The following is a 20,015-nucleotide window of genomic DNA, read 5'->3' as shown; positions in this document are numbered from 1 at the left end:
GCTTGCAGCAAATGAGTGAGAGAGTTTAGTCCCAGCATACACCAATTCCTCCATTTTCCGTGAGAAGCACAGAAGTGGAGATGCTGGAGAAAGTGATAATGTGTCTGGTGAGATGGGCTGTGTCTCTGGTGTTTCCGGTGGCTGTGATATGTTGTCCTGGCTTCCCTGGCTGTTTTCCAGAAAGTAATCCCTGGGTGCTGAATCTTGATATATTGCTGTTTTGATATATCACAGTCAGTCCGTGAGGAGGTCTGTGGGCAGGGCTCAGTCGGGATAGTGTCCATGAGCAGTGCTTGTTTTGGCTGCGTGGTGTTATCAGTGTCCTTGTGGGATATGTCAACCACATGATGACTCGGACCCGGTGTGTGTGTGTGCTGAATGGATTGACACACTCTGCTGAAGGATGACGGAGGGAAAAGTAGATATTGTCCTTAAACACACTCTAGCACCAATAAAGAAAGAGATGTGGAGGGGCTTTACCAAAATGTTGTCTGCAATACAACTACATGTGTAAATGAAGTCAAGCTGGCTGCCTGATTTGTGAGTGTGTGTTGATAAGAAGTTTGAGATCAAATGAAGCTAGGAGTGAATGAAAGTGGACTGCCAACTCCAGAGGATGGGGCCAAAAGGCCATCCACCTCCTCTATAAAGGTGCCCAATTCACCAGGAGCGTGATTGATTACTACAATATGGAGTTTTATAGGAGTTATTACCACAATAGCATGAGATGATTCAAATGAGTAATTATTGCATAAGGTAGAGTATTTCCACTTGTAAGAAATGGGTAGACTAGTACCAGACCAGTATGATTGGATGAAGGGAGGTTTGGGGAGAGAAAGAGAAGTTGTTAGAAAGAGCAGCAGGGGTTGCTGAGCTTTCTGGAAAAATCCAGGTCTCAGTCAAGAGGTGCAGTAGAAGAGGTGCAGATAAGACACAGGTTAACAAGATTCCATTGCCGTCTGCATTTGACATTTGAGCATTGTTGACAGACAACAGGAATGTATTGGGAACACATCATAGATGTGGGAAAGAGAGGGCAAAAAGGAAAGTGTGTAGAAAGGAAAATAAAATATAAGTGTATTGTTTTTGTCCTTGTTCAGTGGAGTTGGATTTTGTGGCAAATACAATGTTTATCTCATGTTTATAAACACAGAAAAAGTTCTAGCTACTACATCACGTATTGGAGGTTAATTAAATACAATAAATAGTGTTGTTGCAGGGTTTGAACTAGACAACTAACTTGAATTGAACATAGTCTAAATAACAAGTCTGGGAATTATCCTTTGGCAAACAGCGGAGATCAAAAACTGTAAGTGACAAAGCTTGAGCCAAAGTAGTGATAGCTACATATGACATTTCTTTTGATAACTTCTTACTGTCAGTGGTTCTTACTGAAGCGTGACAGATCTGCTCTGATACGGTGATCATCAGTAATCGTGATTCCTCAAACCTCTGATTCATGAGAAAGTTTAGGAAGTGCGACTGACGTTAAAGTATTATAACTACATGAATAATGTAATTCTATAATGTAAAATAATGCAAGTCTAATAATGTTACACACTTCTTTGTTTTTAGTGCCATCTGCAGGGGGACACACAAGTTACAGTTATTATTCATTATTAAAATTAATTCGATTTTTTAATGTATTGGTTTTATATACTGAATGTTTTCATGACTGTTTAATTCATCATGTGCTTTTTTGTTAGTTAAAATGTTAATTGACTGTAAAAAATAAAATAAAATAAACATTCAACATGTTTGTGACTGTTGACTGAACTTATAGTTTCATTTTAAAGCATTATGTTTCCAAAACTCCATGTACAAAAAAAAAAAAAAAAAATTCAGAAATCACCAGACTCCCCATAACTGGGAATCAAATCAAGAGCTTCAAACAGATAAAACATTTAAATAGAAACTGCAAACGAAGAGAAATCAGCCAGAAGAAATTAAAGGAGCAAGAACAGAAATGTGGAAATAAAATTTAGAATGAGTTCACAATCTGACAGATCTGATTCAGAGAAATAAAAGAGTTTGATCACGGATGAACAGAACGGGTTTAATTAATTTGTAATAAAATACTCCTAGTCATTCAAAGCATAAAGCCAGAAATAAAACTGATACAAAAAAGAAATCAAGTCAAAAATACATCAACTGTACAAGAAATAAACACATGTAAAGCTCAATGTCTATCATGAAAGCTTCTTCTGTCTCCTGGTTTTATTCAGCAGGTGAAAGCTGAACTGATTCTGAAGTCATTTCCCACCGATGTGAAGATCTGATGCTGCTCTCATGAATCTTCTGCTGTGTGTTCATGTCACTCTAATAAAAACTCTGCATGTAATAACCTAGAACACTGTCTAAGACTTGATTGCTGCTCTGTCAATTCTTCGTCATCAGTTAGGAACCTAGGTGTGCTATTTGATCGCAAACTTTCCTTAGAAAGCCACGTTTCTAGCATTTGTAAAACTGCATTTTCCATCTCAAAAATATATCTAAATTATGGCCTATGCTCTCAATGTCAAATGCAGAAATGTTAATCCATGCATTTATGACCTCAAGGTTAGATTATTGTAATGCTTTATTGGGTGGTTGTTCTGCACGCTTAGTAAACAAACTACAGCTAGTCCAAAATGCAGCAGCAAGAGTTCTTACTAGAACCAGGAAGTATGACCATATTAGCCCGGTCCTGTCAACACTGCACTGGCTCCCTATCAAGCATCGCATAGATTTTAAAATATTGCTTATTACTTATAAAGCCTTGAATGGTTTAGCACCTCAGTATTTGAATGAGCTCCTTTTACATTATAATCCTCTACGTCCGCTACGTTCTCAAAACTCAGGCAATTTGATAATACCTAGAATATCAAAATCAACTGCGGGCGGCAGATCCTTTTCCTATTTGGCGCCCAAACTCTGGAATAACCTACCTAACATTGTTCGGGAGGCAGACACACTCTTGCAGTTTAAATCTAGATTAAGGGTTAGTTAACCCAAAATAACAAAATTATGTCATTAATAACTTACCCTCGTGTTGTTCCAAACCCGTGAGACCTTCGTTTATCTTCGGAACACAGTTTAAGATATTTTAGATTTAGTCCGAGAGCTCTCAGTCCCTCCATTGAAACTGTGTGTACGGTCTACTGTCCATGTCCAGAAAAGTAAGAAAAACATCATCAAAGTAGTCCATGTGACATCAGAGGGTCAGTTAGAATATTTAAAATGATTCAGTTCGATTTGATGAACTGGTTCAAAAAGATCCGGTTACAACGAATGATTCGTTCGCGAACCGGATACCACAAACTGCTTTGTTTTGAACTCTCTCACACAACAGACACGGAAGAGAAGACAATGATGAATAAAGTCGTAGTTTTTGCTATTTTTGGACCAAAATGTATTTTCGATGCTTCAAAAAATTCTAACTGACCCTCTGATGAGGGACTGAGAGCTCTGGGACTAAATCTAAAATATCTTAAACTGTTTTCAAAAGATAAACGGAGGTTTCACGGGTTTGGAACAACATGAGGGTAAGTTATTAATGACGTAATTTTGTTATTTTGGGTGAACTAACCCTTTAAAGACCCTCTTTAACCTTACACATAATATACTAATATGCTTTTAATATCCAAATCCGTTAAAGGATTTTTAGGCTGCATTAATTAGGTAAACCGGAACCAGGAACACTTCCCATAACACCCTATGTACTTGCTACATCATTAGAAGAATGGCATCTACGCTAATATTTGTCTGTTTCTCTCTTATTCCGAGGTCACCATGGCCACCAGATCCAGTCTGTGTCCAGATCAGAGGGTCACTGCAGTCACCCGGATCCAGTATGTATCCAGACCAGATGCTGGATCAGCACCTAGAAAGGACCTCTACACCCCTGAAAGACAGTGGAGACCAGGACAACTAGAGCCCCAGATACAGATCCCCTGTAAAGACCTTGTCTCAAAGGAGCACCAGGACAAGACCACAGGAAACAGATGATTCTTCTGCACAATCTGACTTTGCTGCAGCCTGGAATTGAACTACTGGTTTCATCTGGTCAGAGGAGAACTGGCCCCCCAACTGAGCCTGGTTCCTCCCAAGGTTTTTTTCTCCATTCTGTCACCGATGGAGTTTCAGTTCCTTGCCGCTGTCGCCTCTGGCTTGCTTAGTTGGGGTCACTTCATCTACAGCGATATCGTTGACTTGATTGCAAATGATTGCACAGACACGATTTAAACTGAACAGAGATGACATAACTGAATCCAATGATGAACTGCCTTTAACTATCATTTTGCATCATTGACACACTGTTTTCCTAATGAATGTTGTTCAGTTGCTTTGACGCAAGTTATTTTGTTTAAAGCTCTATATAAATAAAGGTGACTTGACTTGACTTTTGGTATAAATATTATCTCTCACATCATGAATTTCAATCAGACATGTATTATACAAGCATTCATAATAAGTTCCACAGAAGACATGTATCAGACTCATGATCTGATATCAGCTCTCAAATGAAGTTATGTTTTTTTATTTTATGTGTTCTCATATAAAAGTCTAATAAAAAGTTTTAACAAGTGCATTGAACACTTTTTTTTGAAAACAATAAAAAATAAAAATAAAATAAATTAAAATAAAAAATAATAAAATAGAAATAGCTGGCAGAAGGCATGAGTAATACAGAAAAAGCAGAACTGATACAACACTGAATACATGTACCAAACTATCACAGGCCTGGTGTATAAACCTCAGGTTGCAATTCACATGTCAGGATTTATAAATAAATATCAGTTTGTCTGCACAATGGAAATAGAAGTAACATGTGTCACTGTAATACAAACGACATGCTACATTTAATTGTAATTTGTGCTCTTTTCAATCCAAGCAAAATATTTTAATGCATAAAATGACTGCAGCAAAACATAATACAAAATTTTTAACCATTACTGACATTTCATGCATGACATGCGTGTTCTTCAAAGTAAAAGTAATATGTTTAATCAATCAGTGAGTCCTATGTATGTTTCCTGGTTCATAATCAGCTGTTATTCTTTACAGAAGGAGATTTCTAAGGAGCTCTATCAGCTATGTGGGGATATTTCGACTCTGAATATTTTTTTTCTGAATTTCCACCACAAACGTATAAAGACACAACTATCACTTCTGGTGTCTTTCCTCTTTAACGAAGGAATCAAACTCTTTTACTGTACATTTTGCACTTAATTGAATATCACTGTTTTATTTCAGAGATTCATCGGACTGAACAGTATGATCAGATGAGTGTGATGTGAAAGTGACTCACATGCAGCAGTTTGCAGCAGCAGCATCAGTCCAAAGACCAGCATCATTTCTCTAAAGTCCAGTTTCCAGAAGAGTCCAATCCCAGCAGAAGAGTGACGCTGCTTCAGATCGTCTGTGTTCTGGCTCTTAACAAGTGTCTTCGCGGCACAAGGAGAAAATATCTTAAGAGGAATTTTCCTCTTATCGAGGAAGATGCTGATGCTGTTATTCTGCACTAAAATAAATCTAAAACAGACACTAGGAGAAATGTGTAGAAGAAGAAGCAGAAGAATTAACATTAAATTTGTTGCAACAATAAATAATGTTGTTGTGATAAGAACTAATCAACTAGCTTGAATTTAACATGACATCTAAATAGGCTTATAACCCTGGGAAATCAAGGCTGTCAACTTGAGGGAGAAAAATTTTGCTTATTATCACTGTGTGGGGAATCATCTGTTGACAAACAGTGGAGATTCTAACATTAAAAAGGAAAAATGATGAAGCAATATCCAAACCACATCAGATATAATACTTAGTAGATCATATAAAAGGGGTCACATGATGGTGCTAAATGGAACATTCTTATGTGTATTTGGTGTAATGTGTTTACGTGGTTTAAAGTAAAAAAAAAAAAAAAAACATTATTTTCCACATATATTACATTATTGTATCTCCTCTATGCCCCACCTTTCACAAACAGGTTGATTTTTACAAAGCTCACCGGTCTGAAAAAGCGATGTGTGCTTGGATCGGCCAGCAATCCAGTGCATTGTGATTGGCCGAATACCTCAAGCATGTGACAGAAATGTTATGCTCTTAACATACCGTGAAGCCGTCTCCCAGCACAACCAGATAAAAACATTAAAAGCCATTTCAAACGAGGCATTTGTTGCATCGAGTGGGGACATTATTTATAATGACAATTATAATGACTTATACTGCCTACAGACATAACACCATATCTGCATTTGTGATTGGAGAAACACAAACAACAAGCACTCCTCACTCACGTTTGAAAAGTAAGTAGGCTGAGAGTCAGAAGCGCCAGACTGTCCTTGTAAGGTTGGAACTGCCCACATTTGAGTAAAAGTTGAGTAACAGTCGTGGTGTCCAGCAAGCCAGTAAACCTCACTCCCCTGGTCTAGCGACTGTTAGCGCCCATCTCCCACACTTAGACCATGGTTTGAATCTCGCTTGGAGCGGGGTGAATAGGATGGAATATTTATACAGATTTCTTGTTATGTACTCTTTACTCGCATCCAAACACACAGCGTCTCTCACAACATAGCGACACCAGAAGCAACAACACTACAGCGAGAAAGTTACGCCTTCTTTCTTTGCGTATACATTTGGACGGTTTTATGCAAATCTCCCCACATCCTGACATAGACATGTGGGGGAGTGACTCTTAACTTTTATAAAGAATATCTCTTTGGATTTGAGGCTTTACAGATCTTGTTTATGCACCAAGAGCTTTTAACACTCCAAAGAGAAATACATTTTTTTTATTTCATTATATGACCCCTTTAATGTAAGTACTTTAAATTGACAGTATCTTTACTTATTCGTCCAAAAAAAAAACAAAAAAAAACAACAACATTTGTATCCCTCTAACTGTTGGTGTATATATAGAGTCCAATGAAGCTAAATGCATACTGTAAGAAAAATGTGCATTTCACTGTTCCCATAGTGCGTATGATTTTAGATGAATTTATATGGTTTATACTTGTTGAATACAATCACTTTAGCAAGGTTTGTACACTTTTAGAATAAATGGTACAAAAGGGGTACCTTTTCAAAAGGTACATTTTGCTAAATATTTTAAGCTTTTTGTGAAAGCGTATAGTGACAGTAAATGTGTTAATAATACATGTTTCCGTCTTGAATCATAATTTAAAAGTATGGATCTGAAAACAATTGAAAGCTGAAGTTGGAACACTTTTTGCTTTTTACATTACCACATAAAAACTACTAAATACAAACATGTAATGTTTCATGTTATATTTATTTTATTTGTCTGCTAAAGAATTTATGATCAATTATATCTACAAACAGTTCATGATTTTCACAGTTAAAAGAAGACCTGAAGCACTTTTATTTTGAAACACTCATCTTTAATGCCAAGTTCTGTCATGAAACTCTAGATGGCGCAGGCTGCTGATATTCACAGCATTACATTGCTTGGCACAAGTTTATTAGATATTGTTGCATACGCAGCCAATGAGGTTGCTGCTTTACATTTTAAATGGCTGGTAAGCATTCACTAGATCATTTTGCAGTGCACTTTCAGAGTTTCTCTGAAACCCTCCCCCTTCCCAAGCTCCACCTGTACAGATCAGCTATAGGTTATTTTATATGTTATTTGTACAGCAGCAGTATGTCTTAAATACTCCCAGCACAGTTTGGCATATGTCTTGGCAGTAGCAGGTTCCTGTACTTGCTTTGCAGCAGCAATAATCTACAATAACATCAATAACAAACAGAGGCAGCAATACAGCAGCAGCAGCAGCGTGACAAATCTATTCCAACATGACTAATTACATTAACACTGCCACATCCATTACTATGCTAAAATCTTTTGAGAGATGTCATGAAATAAATTCTTGAAAATATACAGCCCAAAAAAAAAAAAAAAAAAAAAAAAAAATATATATATATATATATATATATATATATATATATATATATATATATATATATATATATATATATATATATATATATATATATATTTCCAATGTTAAAATGATGATTGAAATACATTATCCTACAAAAATAATTGTATTTAATATCTTAATTTTATTCCTGTTCCTTGTTTTATTCAATGTTCTATGTAATATGCAAGGTAGATGATTAAAAATGAAACCAAATTAACTTCCAAAAAATTCTGGTGGTCACACTGCATTTACAAAAATGATATGCAGTGTGCATGGAACCGAACTGAACACCTATAGTTGTTAAAGCCGTATTTAAACGCATATCAGAGATGTGTCTCTCTTCTGTAGAGATCTGCTGCTGCTCTCATGAATCTTCTGCTGTGTGTTCATGTCTCTCTCTAAATCTTCTCATTCTAACTTTCTGATCTTCTTGTTTCTTTCCTAAAAGGATCATCATCATCATCATCATCATCACCATAATCACAATCTTAATATTTGCATGTCAAATCTATAATGATGATGATGTCTCTTACCTGACGTGTGTCTCATGTAGATGTGAAAAGCTCCTAACAGACCGAACAGAACCATCAGCTGAAGACACCAGACCAGAACAAACACACCAGACACTACATATACTGAACAACACAAACACATCAATCAATCAATCAATCAAAGTTGAGCAGATGATTATCTATTTATTCACAGAAATTATCTCACCAGGACAGGGTTTGAGTCTAATGGTCTTCTGTGTGTGACTGACGTGGTTCTTCATGCTGCAGCTGAGGTCTCCATCAGTTCCCTCATCCAGATCAATGCTGCTGTTTCCATCCATCAGTGGACCTCCATTCAGAGTCCAGTTGTAGAGGAGCTGATCCCCCTCAGAGGAGCAGGACACCCTCATCACCCCACTGGAGGAGCAGATGATTGACACTTCCACTGAGCCAATAGGAGCTGGAAGGAGAGGCACATGTTGTTTATTTTGTTTATTTACATGGGGAGTCCTCTCATTTATTAACAGTAAAATATGGAGTGCCACAAGGATCCGTCCTAGGTCCCCTTCTATTTTCAATATACATGTTGCCCCTTGGTAATATTATTAAGAATACAGGATTAGTTTCCACTGTTATGCTGATGATACTCAGCTATATATCTCAACGAGACCAGATGAAACTTCGAAATTATCTAAGCTAACAGAATGTGTTAAAACTTTAAGAGATTGGATGATCATTAATTTTCTCTTATTAAATTCGAATAAGACATACGACACACGAGATATTAATTATTGGACCAAAAAACAGTACACAGAATCTTGTAGATTACAATCTGCAACTAGACGGATGTACTGTTACTTCCTCTACAGTCAGAAATCTGGGTTTTATATTAGACAGCAACTTGTCTTTTGAAAATCATATTTCCCATGTTACAAAAACTCCATTCTTCCATCTTAGAAACATTGCCAAGCTACGAAACATGTTACCTGTTTCTGATGCAGAAAAGCTAGTTCATGCATTCATGACCTCTAGACTGGACTATTGTAATGCACTTCTTGGTGGTTGTCCTGCATCTTCAATAAACATGCTAGCAGCTAGAGTCCTTACCAGGTCAAGAAAATATGATCATATTACCCTAATTTTACAGTCTCTGCACTGGCTACCTATTAAGTTCCGTATCAATTACAAATTATCATTACTTACTTATAAGGTCCTAAATCATGGGTGTCAAACTCAATTCCTGGAGGGCCGGAGCCCTGCAGAGTTTTGTTCCAACCCTGCTCCAGCACACGTACCATGTAGTTTTCAAATAAGCCTGAAGGACTTGATCAGGTGTGTTTAATTAGGGTTGAATCTTAACTCTGCAGGGCTCCGGCCCTCCAGGAACTGAGTTTGACACCCCTGCCCTAAATGGTTTAGCTCCTGCGTACCTAACTAGCCTTATACCACGTTACAATCCATCTCACTCCCTAAGGTCACAGAACGCTGGACTTTTGGTAGTTCCTAGGATAGCAAAGTCCACTAAAGGAGGTAGAGCTTTTTCACATTTGGCTCCCAAACTCTGGAATAGCCTTCCTGATAATGTTCAGACACACTCTCTCTGTTTAAATCTAGATTATAAACGCATCTCTTTCGCCAAGCATTCGAATAGTGCATTTCATAATTTGTGACTGCAGTTGTATCTGATCAAATGCGCATTCTAATTCTTTAGCTTGGGTTAAACTTATTTATTTTACTTTGTTGGATCAGCAGCTATGCTAATGATGTCTCTATTTGTTTCTATGTTTTGCCACGGGATTTACATCCCATGTTTACTAGGATTTACACAAGCTCCAGTCTGGATCCAGAACACCTGAGAAGAGATGATGCTGACCCTCAGAGGACCCCAGATGATGCTAACCCTGAATCGACAAACAGAACTAACAAATATTGCTACAAGTGTGACTGCATCATAAAATAATTGCTGTTAATAATGTTCATCTTCTGGCTGACTGCTTCTTGTATTATTTTTTTCTAAAAAAAAACCTGTCATACGTGCACAAACTGACAGTCACCACTTATAAACATTGAAAGTATAAAATCTAAATATTGTAGAAACTTAATTTTCTGTTAAGTTGCTTTGTAACGATTTGTATTGTAAAAAGCGCTATACAAATAAACTTGAATTGATTGAACTGAATGAGTCTGATGAGAGAGTTTATGTACCTTCAACAATCACTTGAAGATCTCTAGATGTTTGTGTGCCGTCTGAGTCAGTGAGAGTTAATGTGTAATTCCCAGAATCTGCTCTGATCACACGCTTTATTATCACAGTCCCATTAATGACTGTCACTTCAGTTCTGTTATTATTAAGATCACATTCCTTTATTCTGCCATATTTTACTCTACAAACTGGATCATCTTGAGTGTTGTATATCTTCTTACGTATCTTGAGGTCATATTCTATAGCGTTCAGCACCATCAGCAGATGGAGTTTGTCTCCCAGAGCTGCGTAACAGGGATCTGATTGATTAAAACTGCAGAACCAAACCGGACCTGAATAACAAAACACCCCCCACCCACACACACACACACACATACACACACAGTGAGATCCACATTCAGTAAAATGAACATGAACATTCATTAATTCCATTATTTTATTTCAATATTTAAATTATGAAATATTTTTACATGAAAAAGGAGGCTTTTTTATTCATAATCCAACATAATTTATTGTATTATGATTATTATTACTGTTCATTAAGTATTTTTGTTCAGTAAATAATATTTTATATTAAAAAAAATAATAGAAATAATAATTTGTAAGTTATTAAGCAGTGGCGTGCGTGTTAGTGTTGTCTATTTTTTTTCATGCACACTACGAGGCTTGTGTCCCACTACAATTAGCTGCATCTCAATTCAAGGCTGCATCCTTTGAAGGGCACATTTGAAGGCCAATTGCATTACCGCAGCGCGATAAATGCTGTCCCAATTTGAAGGCTTCTTCATATGCGGTCTCCAAATGCACACTTAGTTTCTCATTAAGCAAATCCTACAAAAGATGGACCTTTGTGGTCTACTCTACCCCATAATTACTTGAATAATATAATTTATGTAATGATAAAAAAAAAATTATAATAAATAAATAAAGAAGTGAAGCAGTTCAAATTTTATATAGTTTAAACTCATTATTATGTACATAAATAGACCATGGTAAACATGTTTAGATTACTTTGAACCCTGTTTTGTTTTTAGGCAGTTGAATATAACTTGTAAAACTGTCCACTACAAATGATACTGCTGCTCATCAATGAATCATGCAGTTGTCTCAGTTGCAACAAGAACAGTCCTCTGTAGGCTAGACCATCCCATTTAACAATGCTAGGTCTGGCCTTTGCGGCCTTCAAAGGATGCAACCTTTGAACTGTGACAGCTTTTCAGTAGGTGGTGTCAAAGGACTGTATACAGGGCCGTTCACACATTCCACTGCATAACTTTTGCACATACCTATGCACATTATCTATGCACATACGCTAGACAGATGAGTCTCAAAAGCTTCTTATTAGGGCTCATGATATTAATTATTATTATTTATTATTATTATTATTTATTATTATGAGATATTATTAATTTGAATCATGATATTAGATATTTTGGTAGACACATTATTCATGGTTGATATCTGATTCCCAGAAATAATCTCACCAGGACAGGGTTGGAGTCTAATGGTCTTCTGAGCGTGACTGAAGTGGTTCTTCACACTGCAGCTGATATTTCCATCTGTACCCTCATTTAGCTGAATGGTGGTGTTTCCATCCATTGATCCTTGTTCTAGTATTTCTCTATTCAGAGTCCAGTTGTAGATGATCTGATCCCCGTCAGATGAGCAGAACACTGACCTCTGATTGGAGGAGCAGTTGATTGACACTTCCACTGAGCCAATAGGAGCTGGAGGGAGAGTCACATCAGTCCCATGACACAGATTAATTTGCATGAGAGTGAGATCTTTTGAGAACATGTGATTGGAATGAGTCTCATAAGAGAGTTTCTGTACCTTCAATATTAATAGGAAGATGCTTTTTAAATGTTCTTGAGCCATCCGAGTGATAAAACTCTAATCTGTAATTTCCTGAATCTGCTCTGATCACACGGTTTATTATCAGAGTCCCATTATCAAAGATGAACTCAGATCTGTTTCTGATGGATTTATGTTTTTTCTCTTTTTTGTTCTTTATTCTAAAAACTTCCAGTTCTCTGCTATCCATTAACTTATACAAATGCAGCTCTTGATTTTGAGCGTCCCGCACCATCAGTAGATTGAGTTTGTCTCCCACAGCTGCGTAACAGGAATCTGATTGATTAAAACTGCAAAAACGATCCGGACCTGAATGACAAAACATAAAACACTATTCAATCAGTAGCCCATTTGGATATTCATTTTTAACTGGCCATTCACAACTTTACACACCATCACGAAAATATCAGAAAAAAATATCAATGCTTGGATTAAATTTTATTTAATAAATCTTCTAAAATGTCCTTTAAATTTTACGACCTTTAAATCCTTTAAATAAAAACAACTTAAAGTAGAAAAAAACAACATATTAATAAAACAGCAATTATTTTGTTATAACTAACAAATATATTTCACTCTAAAATCAACGTTTAAATTTAAACGTACTTAAAAAAAAGTAAAAAAAATAAAATAAAAAATAGGCTCCAATGTAGCCTAAAGCCTCATAATTTTTTAGCTTTGCTTCTGCTATTAGTCATGCCTGTACCTCCAGACTGAAGATATAGATATAGATGTTATAGATGCTACATGCATACTAGACCATGTTTCTTGTGTGAAATTGAAATAACTGTAATACTGGAATTGTATAGCAATTACAAGTTGAATGTGCGTCTATGTTGAATTTGTCTCCCTTACAGCAGATGATAACAAATGAATCATTTGCCTGTTAATAAAGAGAGACAGTTACTTCATTCCTGAATCTCCCATTTGAATGAATCGTATGAATAAATGAATAAATAAATAAATAAAAAAACTTATTCATAAAGATACTTACTGCCACCTTCTGGCTGTTTTAGTTTTTAATTTACAGTATAATTTCTGTAAAAGAAATATTTTCATATTTCCATATTATTTTTAATATTATTATTATTATTATTAATAATAATAATAATAATAATAATAATAATACATACTTACATAAATACAATATTAAAGGGACAATTCACCTTGTATATCGTGACTCCCACCTGTCATACACCAGCACAACTGTTTACCCATTTTAACTATAGTCATATGACATTGATATCTGTAGATTCACAGAAATGATCTCACCAGGACAGGGTTTGAGTCTAATGGTCTTCTGTGTGTGACTGACGTGGTTCTTCACACTGCAGCTGATGTTTCCATCAGTTTCTTTATCCAGATCAATGCTGCTGTTTCCATCCATCAGTGGATCTCCATTCAGAGTCCAGCTGTAGAGGAGCTGATCCCCGTCAGAGGAGCAGGACACCCTCATCACCCCACTGGAGGAGCAGATGATTGACACATTTACTGAGCCAATAGGAGCTGGAGAGAGGAACGCATGACAGTCACATGACAAACACAGAAGAATCTTGATCTTCTACACTATTCATACTGTTACTGGAGTCTGTAGTGTGTTTACTGTGTGCTACAGGAATGACGAGAGTCTGATAAGAGAGAGTTTCTGTACCTTCAACAATCACTTGAAGATCTCTAGATGTTTCTGTGCCGTCTGAGTGAGAGAGTGTTAATCTGTAATTCCCAGAATCTGCTCTGATCACACGCTTTATTATCAGAGTCCCATTAATGACTGTCACTTCAGTTCTGTTATTATAAAGATCACATTCCTTCTTGTTGCCATATTTTACTTTACAAATTTGATCATCTTTTTTGTTGTTGTTTATTCTCTTTTTTAACTTCAGGTCATATTCACTAGCGTCCCGCACCATCAGCAGATTGAGTTTGTCTCCCAGAGCGGTGTAACAGGGATCTGATTGATTAAAGCTGCAGTTCCACTCCACACCTGAAGAACAAAACACACACACACACACAATAAAATGTACCATTATCTAAAGACGTCATTGAATAAAATCAAGTGAAAAAAATCAAGATGGTGCCATTGCGTTTGGTCAGCTTTCTGTCACTCCTTCGAATATGGATTCTGTTCAGTATTTTCTGTCTTTCTGTGATTGAGATGTGGCCAACAACCTTTCAACAACCGATCGACAAACGCTGCTAGATATTGGGACTTGAGATGAATATTCTGGAGCTCCTGTGTCGGTGGCCTTTTGCCACTATTTGCAAGAAACGCAAGTAGAAGACGTAGTAAGCGAGGAGTTACTGCTATCAGACTGAAAGCTGGAATGAATATCTTTGTCTGCTGTTCAGCTCGGCATGCAGGGGATGTACCTTTTTGCCGGCATTGGATTCAGCCTATTGTGATTGGCTCCCTCGTTGTTCCCACGTTGTGTCTGCTTCCACGGATTCGCCGGGGCGGAGTACACCCTCAGTTTCTTTGCTCACTAAACAGGCGACCTCCAACAGAGAGTGATCCACTGCCAATTTGGATGCCATTACTCAATGTGCAGTCTTTGGTAAATATAAATACAGTCATTGCCAAAAATATCAGCACCCTTGGTAAATATAATCGAAGAAGACTGTGAAAATTAATCCGCATTGTTATTCCTTTTGATCTTTTATTTTAAAAATTCACATAAAAGAATTTGAAAAGAGTTTTATTGGATAATAATTCAAAATGGGGAGAAATATCATTATAAAATAAATGTTTTTCTCTAATACACATTGGCCACAATTAACGGCACTCTTTTATTCAATACTTTTTTAAACCTTCATTTGACAGCTCAAAATGTTCTCCTATAATGCCTGATGAGGTTAGAGAATACCTGTTACGTCCACAGGGACTTATATTTATTATTTTTAATACCATTATTGTTCTTGAATTTGTTTCATTGTTGTTTATAGTTGTGGGTGTGGTTGAATGTCCTTTTTGTCAGTTCAGACTCTCCCTGAAGGTACACTTCTCCCCTGCTCCAGACTGAACCTTGTGCTAGCTTTTTTTGCAGCGATGATAGTTGTGTTCAGCAATGGCTAATTTTTGTTTCTGCATGGACTGTTAATGGATATTGTTCCAGGTTGTGATTGAGCAAAAGGTATTGTGGCTCTTTTGTCTCAGGTGATTTTAAATACTAGTCTCTTTGCTAAGAGAGATGCTGTATGGAGTGAGTGTCTCTTTCTTCTTCTGTTGCTTCTGTTTTTTATAGCAAGGGAGGTTAGGGAAGTCGGCTGTTTAGTTTCTTTTCTTTTCTTTAAGGTTAGTAAGAGCTCTTTCTTAAATTAGTTAGTAGACTTTTGTTTGTTATTTAGGCCTTACCCTCCTCTGAGCCTTTGCTCCCATTTATATTGTATTCTTTTCTGTCTTATAAATAAAATTATTTTTGTATATATATATCAATGGGTGTCCTCTTCACACTTTGTTTTGTTACTTCCCCTTCGGGGAATGTAACACACCTGACAAGAGACCATTCCTTCATCCAGAATCACTCCAGACCCTTCTGATTCCCAGCTCCATGTTGGTGCTTCTCCTCTTCAGTTCACCACACTCATTTTCTGTAGGGTTCAGGTCAGAGGACTAGAATGGCCATAGCAGAAGCTTGATTTTTGTGTTTGGATTATTGGCCTATTATAAGATTTCTAACAGAGTATATATATATATATATATATATATATATATATATATATATATAGAGAGAGAGAGAGAGAGAGAGAGAGAGAGAGATGGATCTGTGTATTTTGTTAAAACAAACTTATTTTTGGCATTTACTTTGAAGCATCACAATTAAATGATCCATCATAGGGACTACAGAACAGGGGTCTCATTTATAAAACTCTCCATAGATTTCATCTTAAATTTTACGTAGGCACAAAAGCTAGACTTTGCTTATGCCCAAAAGTTTTCAGATTTATAAAACCATGCACACGCCAGAACCTGCGCAAAACTCTCTTTATAAATTCCAGTCAAGGGAAGATGGTGCGTACGTGCATTCCTCACTTTATGCATAACCTCATTGGCATATAATTTCCATGCGAATTCCCATGCACGTGCCACCATGTTTAACACAGAGACAGTAGGGAAAAGGTATTCTCGCTATGTTTTAGAATAAATATATGATAATATCAATAAAAACAAAATGTTTTCAAATAGTTCTCAGATATTTTAGATGACCTCATTCTTTTACACTGGCCAAATAGAATATAATTTATTTCAAATTAAAAGTATGCAGTTTTGCTGATAAGATAAATATAATAAATATTTTAGCTATTTTAGTGGAAACAGATAAACGCTTATTTATTGCAGTGTATTGTCTGATTCGGCGCGTCACTGACAAAGTATTGTAAAAAGGAAACATGCAAATCTTACCGTTTTCTCCTAGTCCTTCAAATATAGTGGAATTTTTCACAATGTTGTAGAGATGACTGTACATGACATTAACACCTCAGAGCAGCTGTGGTTGTACAGAAATCCAGCAGTGTCCGCCATAATATCGAAGAAGTGCGCATCATTGATCATTGTTCTTACTAAAATATTTCTCATAACATGTGTTCTGTAGTTTAAAGATTAATTATTGTGCACCTATAGCACTCCTCGCTTTAAAGGAACACTTCACCCATTTGCATTTAGCTTTGTATTGTTAGAAACCCAGTCATATATTATAATGATCATGGATTTTTCCTTTATTTTTCCCTGAGATGGGAGAAATAAGGATTTAAGTGTTTTACTTCCTGCTTATTATGACGTAAAAAGCAGGAAGTGAAAATTCATTGAAAAGTGTAGAGACTACAGAGACTAGCTTATTATTATTCCAGGGGGTGGGACCCACTCACCCTACAGGCCTATTACAGATCAGTGGGTGGGACTAAACTTACAGAAACGAAAATGAAAATCCGCCATCTTGTTTGGAAGCTATGTAGCTAAGCTAACAAGCGCTTATGGAGTCAGATTTACGAGAATGGCTGGAGGAACAACTCATGATACGGAAGAAGAGGATTTTCTGTTGCTCGAAACAGATGTTCGTGGCTATCTATACGAGCCACAATATCACGCAGAGCAGCTGAGGCTGATGGAGGAACAGGAGGCGGCGGCTGCAGCCGAGGCCGGAGACCTGCCTGTCGCGTCCGAGGAGCCCGGGCGTGCTCGAGCTGGTGCGGACTGGTGGTGCCTGTGCTCTCGTTGTGCGCCTACGGACACAGAGCTAGAGTCCGTCTGCTGCCAAGAATTTCAAAGATGCCAATTTCTCCTCGAAGAAATGTCCGAGGCAGACAAGGACACGGATGTTTGCGTTGTGAACCATCCTAGTTTCGCCCCGCATATGGACAGAGGCGTCCTGGAGACATATTTCAGAATTCCGAAGGTAAACTGGAAACGCCAGCCGAAGCCTGCAGGGACAAATGGACGTCTAACTGTAAAGTAAGTGTTTTTATTATCGCTAACTGTGTCCTCAACGTCTTGGGAGTGGGAGTGGCTTGTGGAGCGTGCAAATGTGTTGCATTGTGGGAGTTGTGGTTTTCCATACAAATGAGCCCTAAAGTTACTTTCTGTAATAACTCGGTCAAAAAGGCACCAAATTCGAAAGTTTTAATAGATTTCGACTACATATATGACCCACTTTCAATGAAGATCAATGTTCCCACGGGTGAAATGCTCCTTTAATAAAAATAACATGTCACAGGAAAATTATGTTTATTGTTTATATTATGCAATTATATTGTTTGTAAAATTGTAATTTCAGTGTTAATCTCCTTTAATGCGAGTGGAATATTTAATGTAAATGTATGTATCGACATGAAAAAAAGAGTTTAAAATCATTGTTTTCTTCATATATTTTCTCACTCAATGAAAAAGAGTTTGTACGCATGGTTTATATCCGTACGGTGCGTACATATTTATGGCAAGTTTATTTTTTAAAAATCCTAATATGTGCGTAAAAAATTGCATACTCAATTTCTATGCCTATTTTGTGCTTACGCAACGTATATAAATGAGACCCCAGATACTTTGAAGTGTATTTTAAAGTGCCAAGTATTACATGTACAAAATGTGTTAGATAAAGCTCTGAAAAACTCTAAAAAAACAGTTTTGCAACACTGTGTTGTGTCATTGGTTAATCAAAAGTACTACACATACACAAACTTGGTGTCGGTGGCCTTTTGCCACTATTTGCAAGAAACGCAAGTAGAAGACGTAGTAAGCGAGGAGTTACTGCTATCAGACTGAAAGCTGGAATGAATATCTTTGTCTGCTGTTCAGCTCGGCATGCAGGGGATGTACCTTTTTGCCGGCATTGGATTCAGCCTATTGTGATTGGCTCCCTCGTTGTTCCCACGTTGTGTCTGCTTCCACGGATTCGCCGGGGCGGAGTACACCCTCAGTTTCTTTGCTCACTAAACAGGCGACCTCCAACAGAGAGTGATCCACTGCCAATTTGGATGCCATTACTCAATGTGCAGTCTTTGGTAAATATAAATACAGTCATTGCCAAAAATATCAGCACCCTTGGTAAATATAATCGAAGAAGACTGTGAAAATTAATCCGCATTGTTATTCCTTTTGATCTTTTATTTTAAAAATCCACATAAAAGAATTTGAAGAGTTTTATTGGATAATAATTCAAAATGGGGAGAAATATCATTATAAAATAAATGTTTTTCTCTAATACACATTGGCCACAATTAACGGCACTCTTTTATTCAATACTTTTTTAAACCTTCATTTGACAGCTCAAAATGTTCTCCTATAATGCCTGATGAGGTTAGAGAATACCTGTTACGTCCACAGGGACTTATATTTATTATTTTTAATACCATTATTGTTCTTGAATTTGTTTCATTGTTGTTTATAGTTGTGGGTGTGGTTGAATGTCCTTTTTGTCAGTTCAGACTCTCCCTGAAGGTACACTTCTCCCCTGCTCCAGACTGAACCTTGTGCTAGCTTTTTTTGCAGCGATGATAGTTGTGTTCAGCAATGGCTAATTTTTGTTTCTGCATGGACTGTTAATGGATATTGTTCCAGGTTGTGATTGAGCAAAAGGTATTGTGGCTCTTTTGTCTCAGGTGATTTTAAATACTAGTCTCTTTGCTAAGAGAGATGCTGTACGGAGTGAGTGTCTCTTTCTTCTTCTGTTGCTTCTGTTTTTTATAGCAAGGGAGGTTAGGGAAGTCGGCTGTTTAGTTTCTTTTCTTTTCTTTAAGGTTAGTAAGAGCTCTTTCTTAAATTAGTTAGTAGACTTTTGTTTGTTATTTAGGCCTTACCCTCCTCTGAGCCTTTGCTCCCATTTATATTGTATTCTTTTCTGTCTTATAAATAAAATTATTTTTGTATATATATATCAATGGGTGTCCTCTTCACACTTTGTTTTGTTACTTCCCCTTCGGGGAATGTAACACACCTGACAAGAGACCATTCCTTCATCCAGAATCACTCCAGACCCTTCTGATTCCCAGCTCCATGTTGGTGCTTCTCCTCTTCAGTTCACCACACTCATTTTCTGTAGGGTTCAGGTC

At 36.9% G+C, this 20,015-nt stretch overlaps 1 protein-coding gene across 1 annotated transcript in view; it reads right to left on the bottom strand.

Annotated features, from left to right (window-relative positions):
• Positions 1 to 8,262: 8,262 nt before the first annotated feature.
• LOC132113463 (uncharacterized) overlaps positions 8,263 to 20,015 on the bottom strand; it is an 80,689-nt gene continuing 68,936 nt past the window's right edge. The window contains exons 3-10 of the mRNA XM_059521231.1: positions 14,128 to 14,460; positions 13,749 to 13,982; positions 12,456 to 12,785; positions 12,107 to 12,349; positions 10,625 to 10,954; positions 8,646 to 8,879; positions 8,462 to 8,563; positions 8,263 to 8,369 (exon numbers count right to left, since the gene is read on the bottom strand). Coding sequence (XP_059377214.1) covers positions 8,293 to 8,369; positions 8,462 to 8,563; positions 8,646 to 8,879; positions 10,625 to 10,954; positions 12,107 to 12,349; positions 12,456 to 12,785; positions 13,749 to 13,982; positions 14,128 to 14,460 — 1,883 coding nt within the window. The 3' untranslated portion in view covers positions 8,263 to 8,292. The remainder of the gene's footprint in view (positions 8,370 to 8,461; positions 8,564 to 8,645; positions 8,880 to 10,624; positions 10,955 to 12,106; positions 12,350 to 12,455; positions 12,786 to 13,748; positions 13,983 to 14,127; positions 14,461 to 20,015) is intronic.

Source organism: Carassius carassius, chromosome 33 (genome assembly GCF_963082965.1).
Source record: "Carassius carassius chromosome 33, fCarCar2.1, whole genome shotgun sequence".
NCBI classification, from domain to species: Eukaryota; Metazoa; Chordata; class Actinopteri; order Cypriniformes; family Cyprinidae; genus Carassius; species Carassius carassius.
The sequence above is the reverse complement of the archived record's forward strand: the minus strand, read 5'-3'. Positions and strand labels throughout refer to the sequence as shown.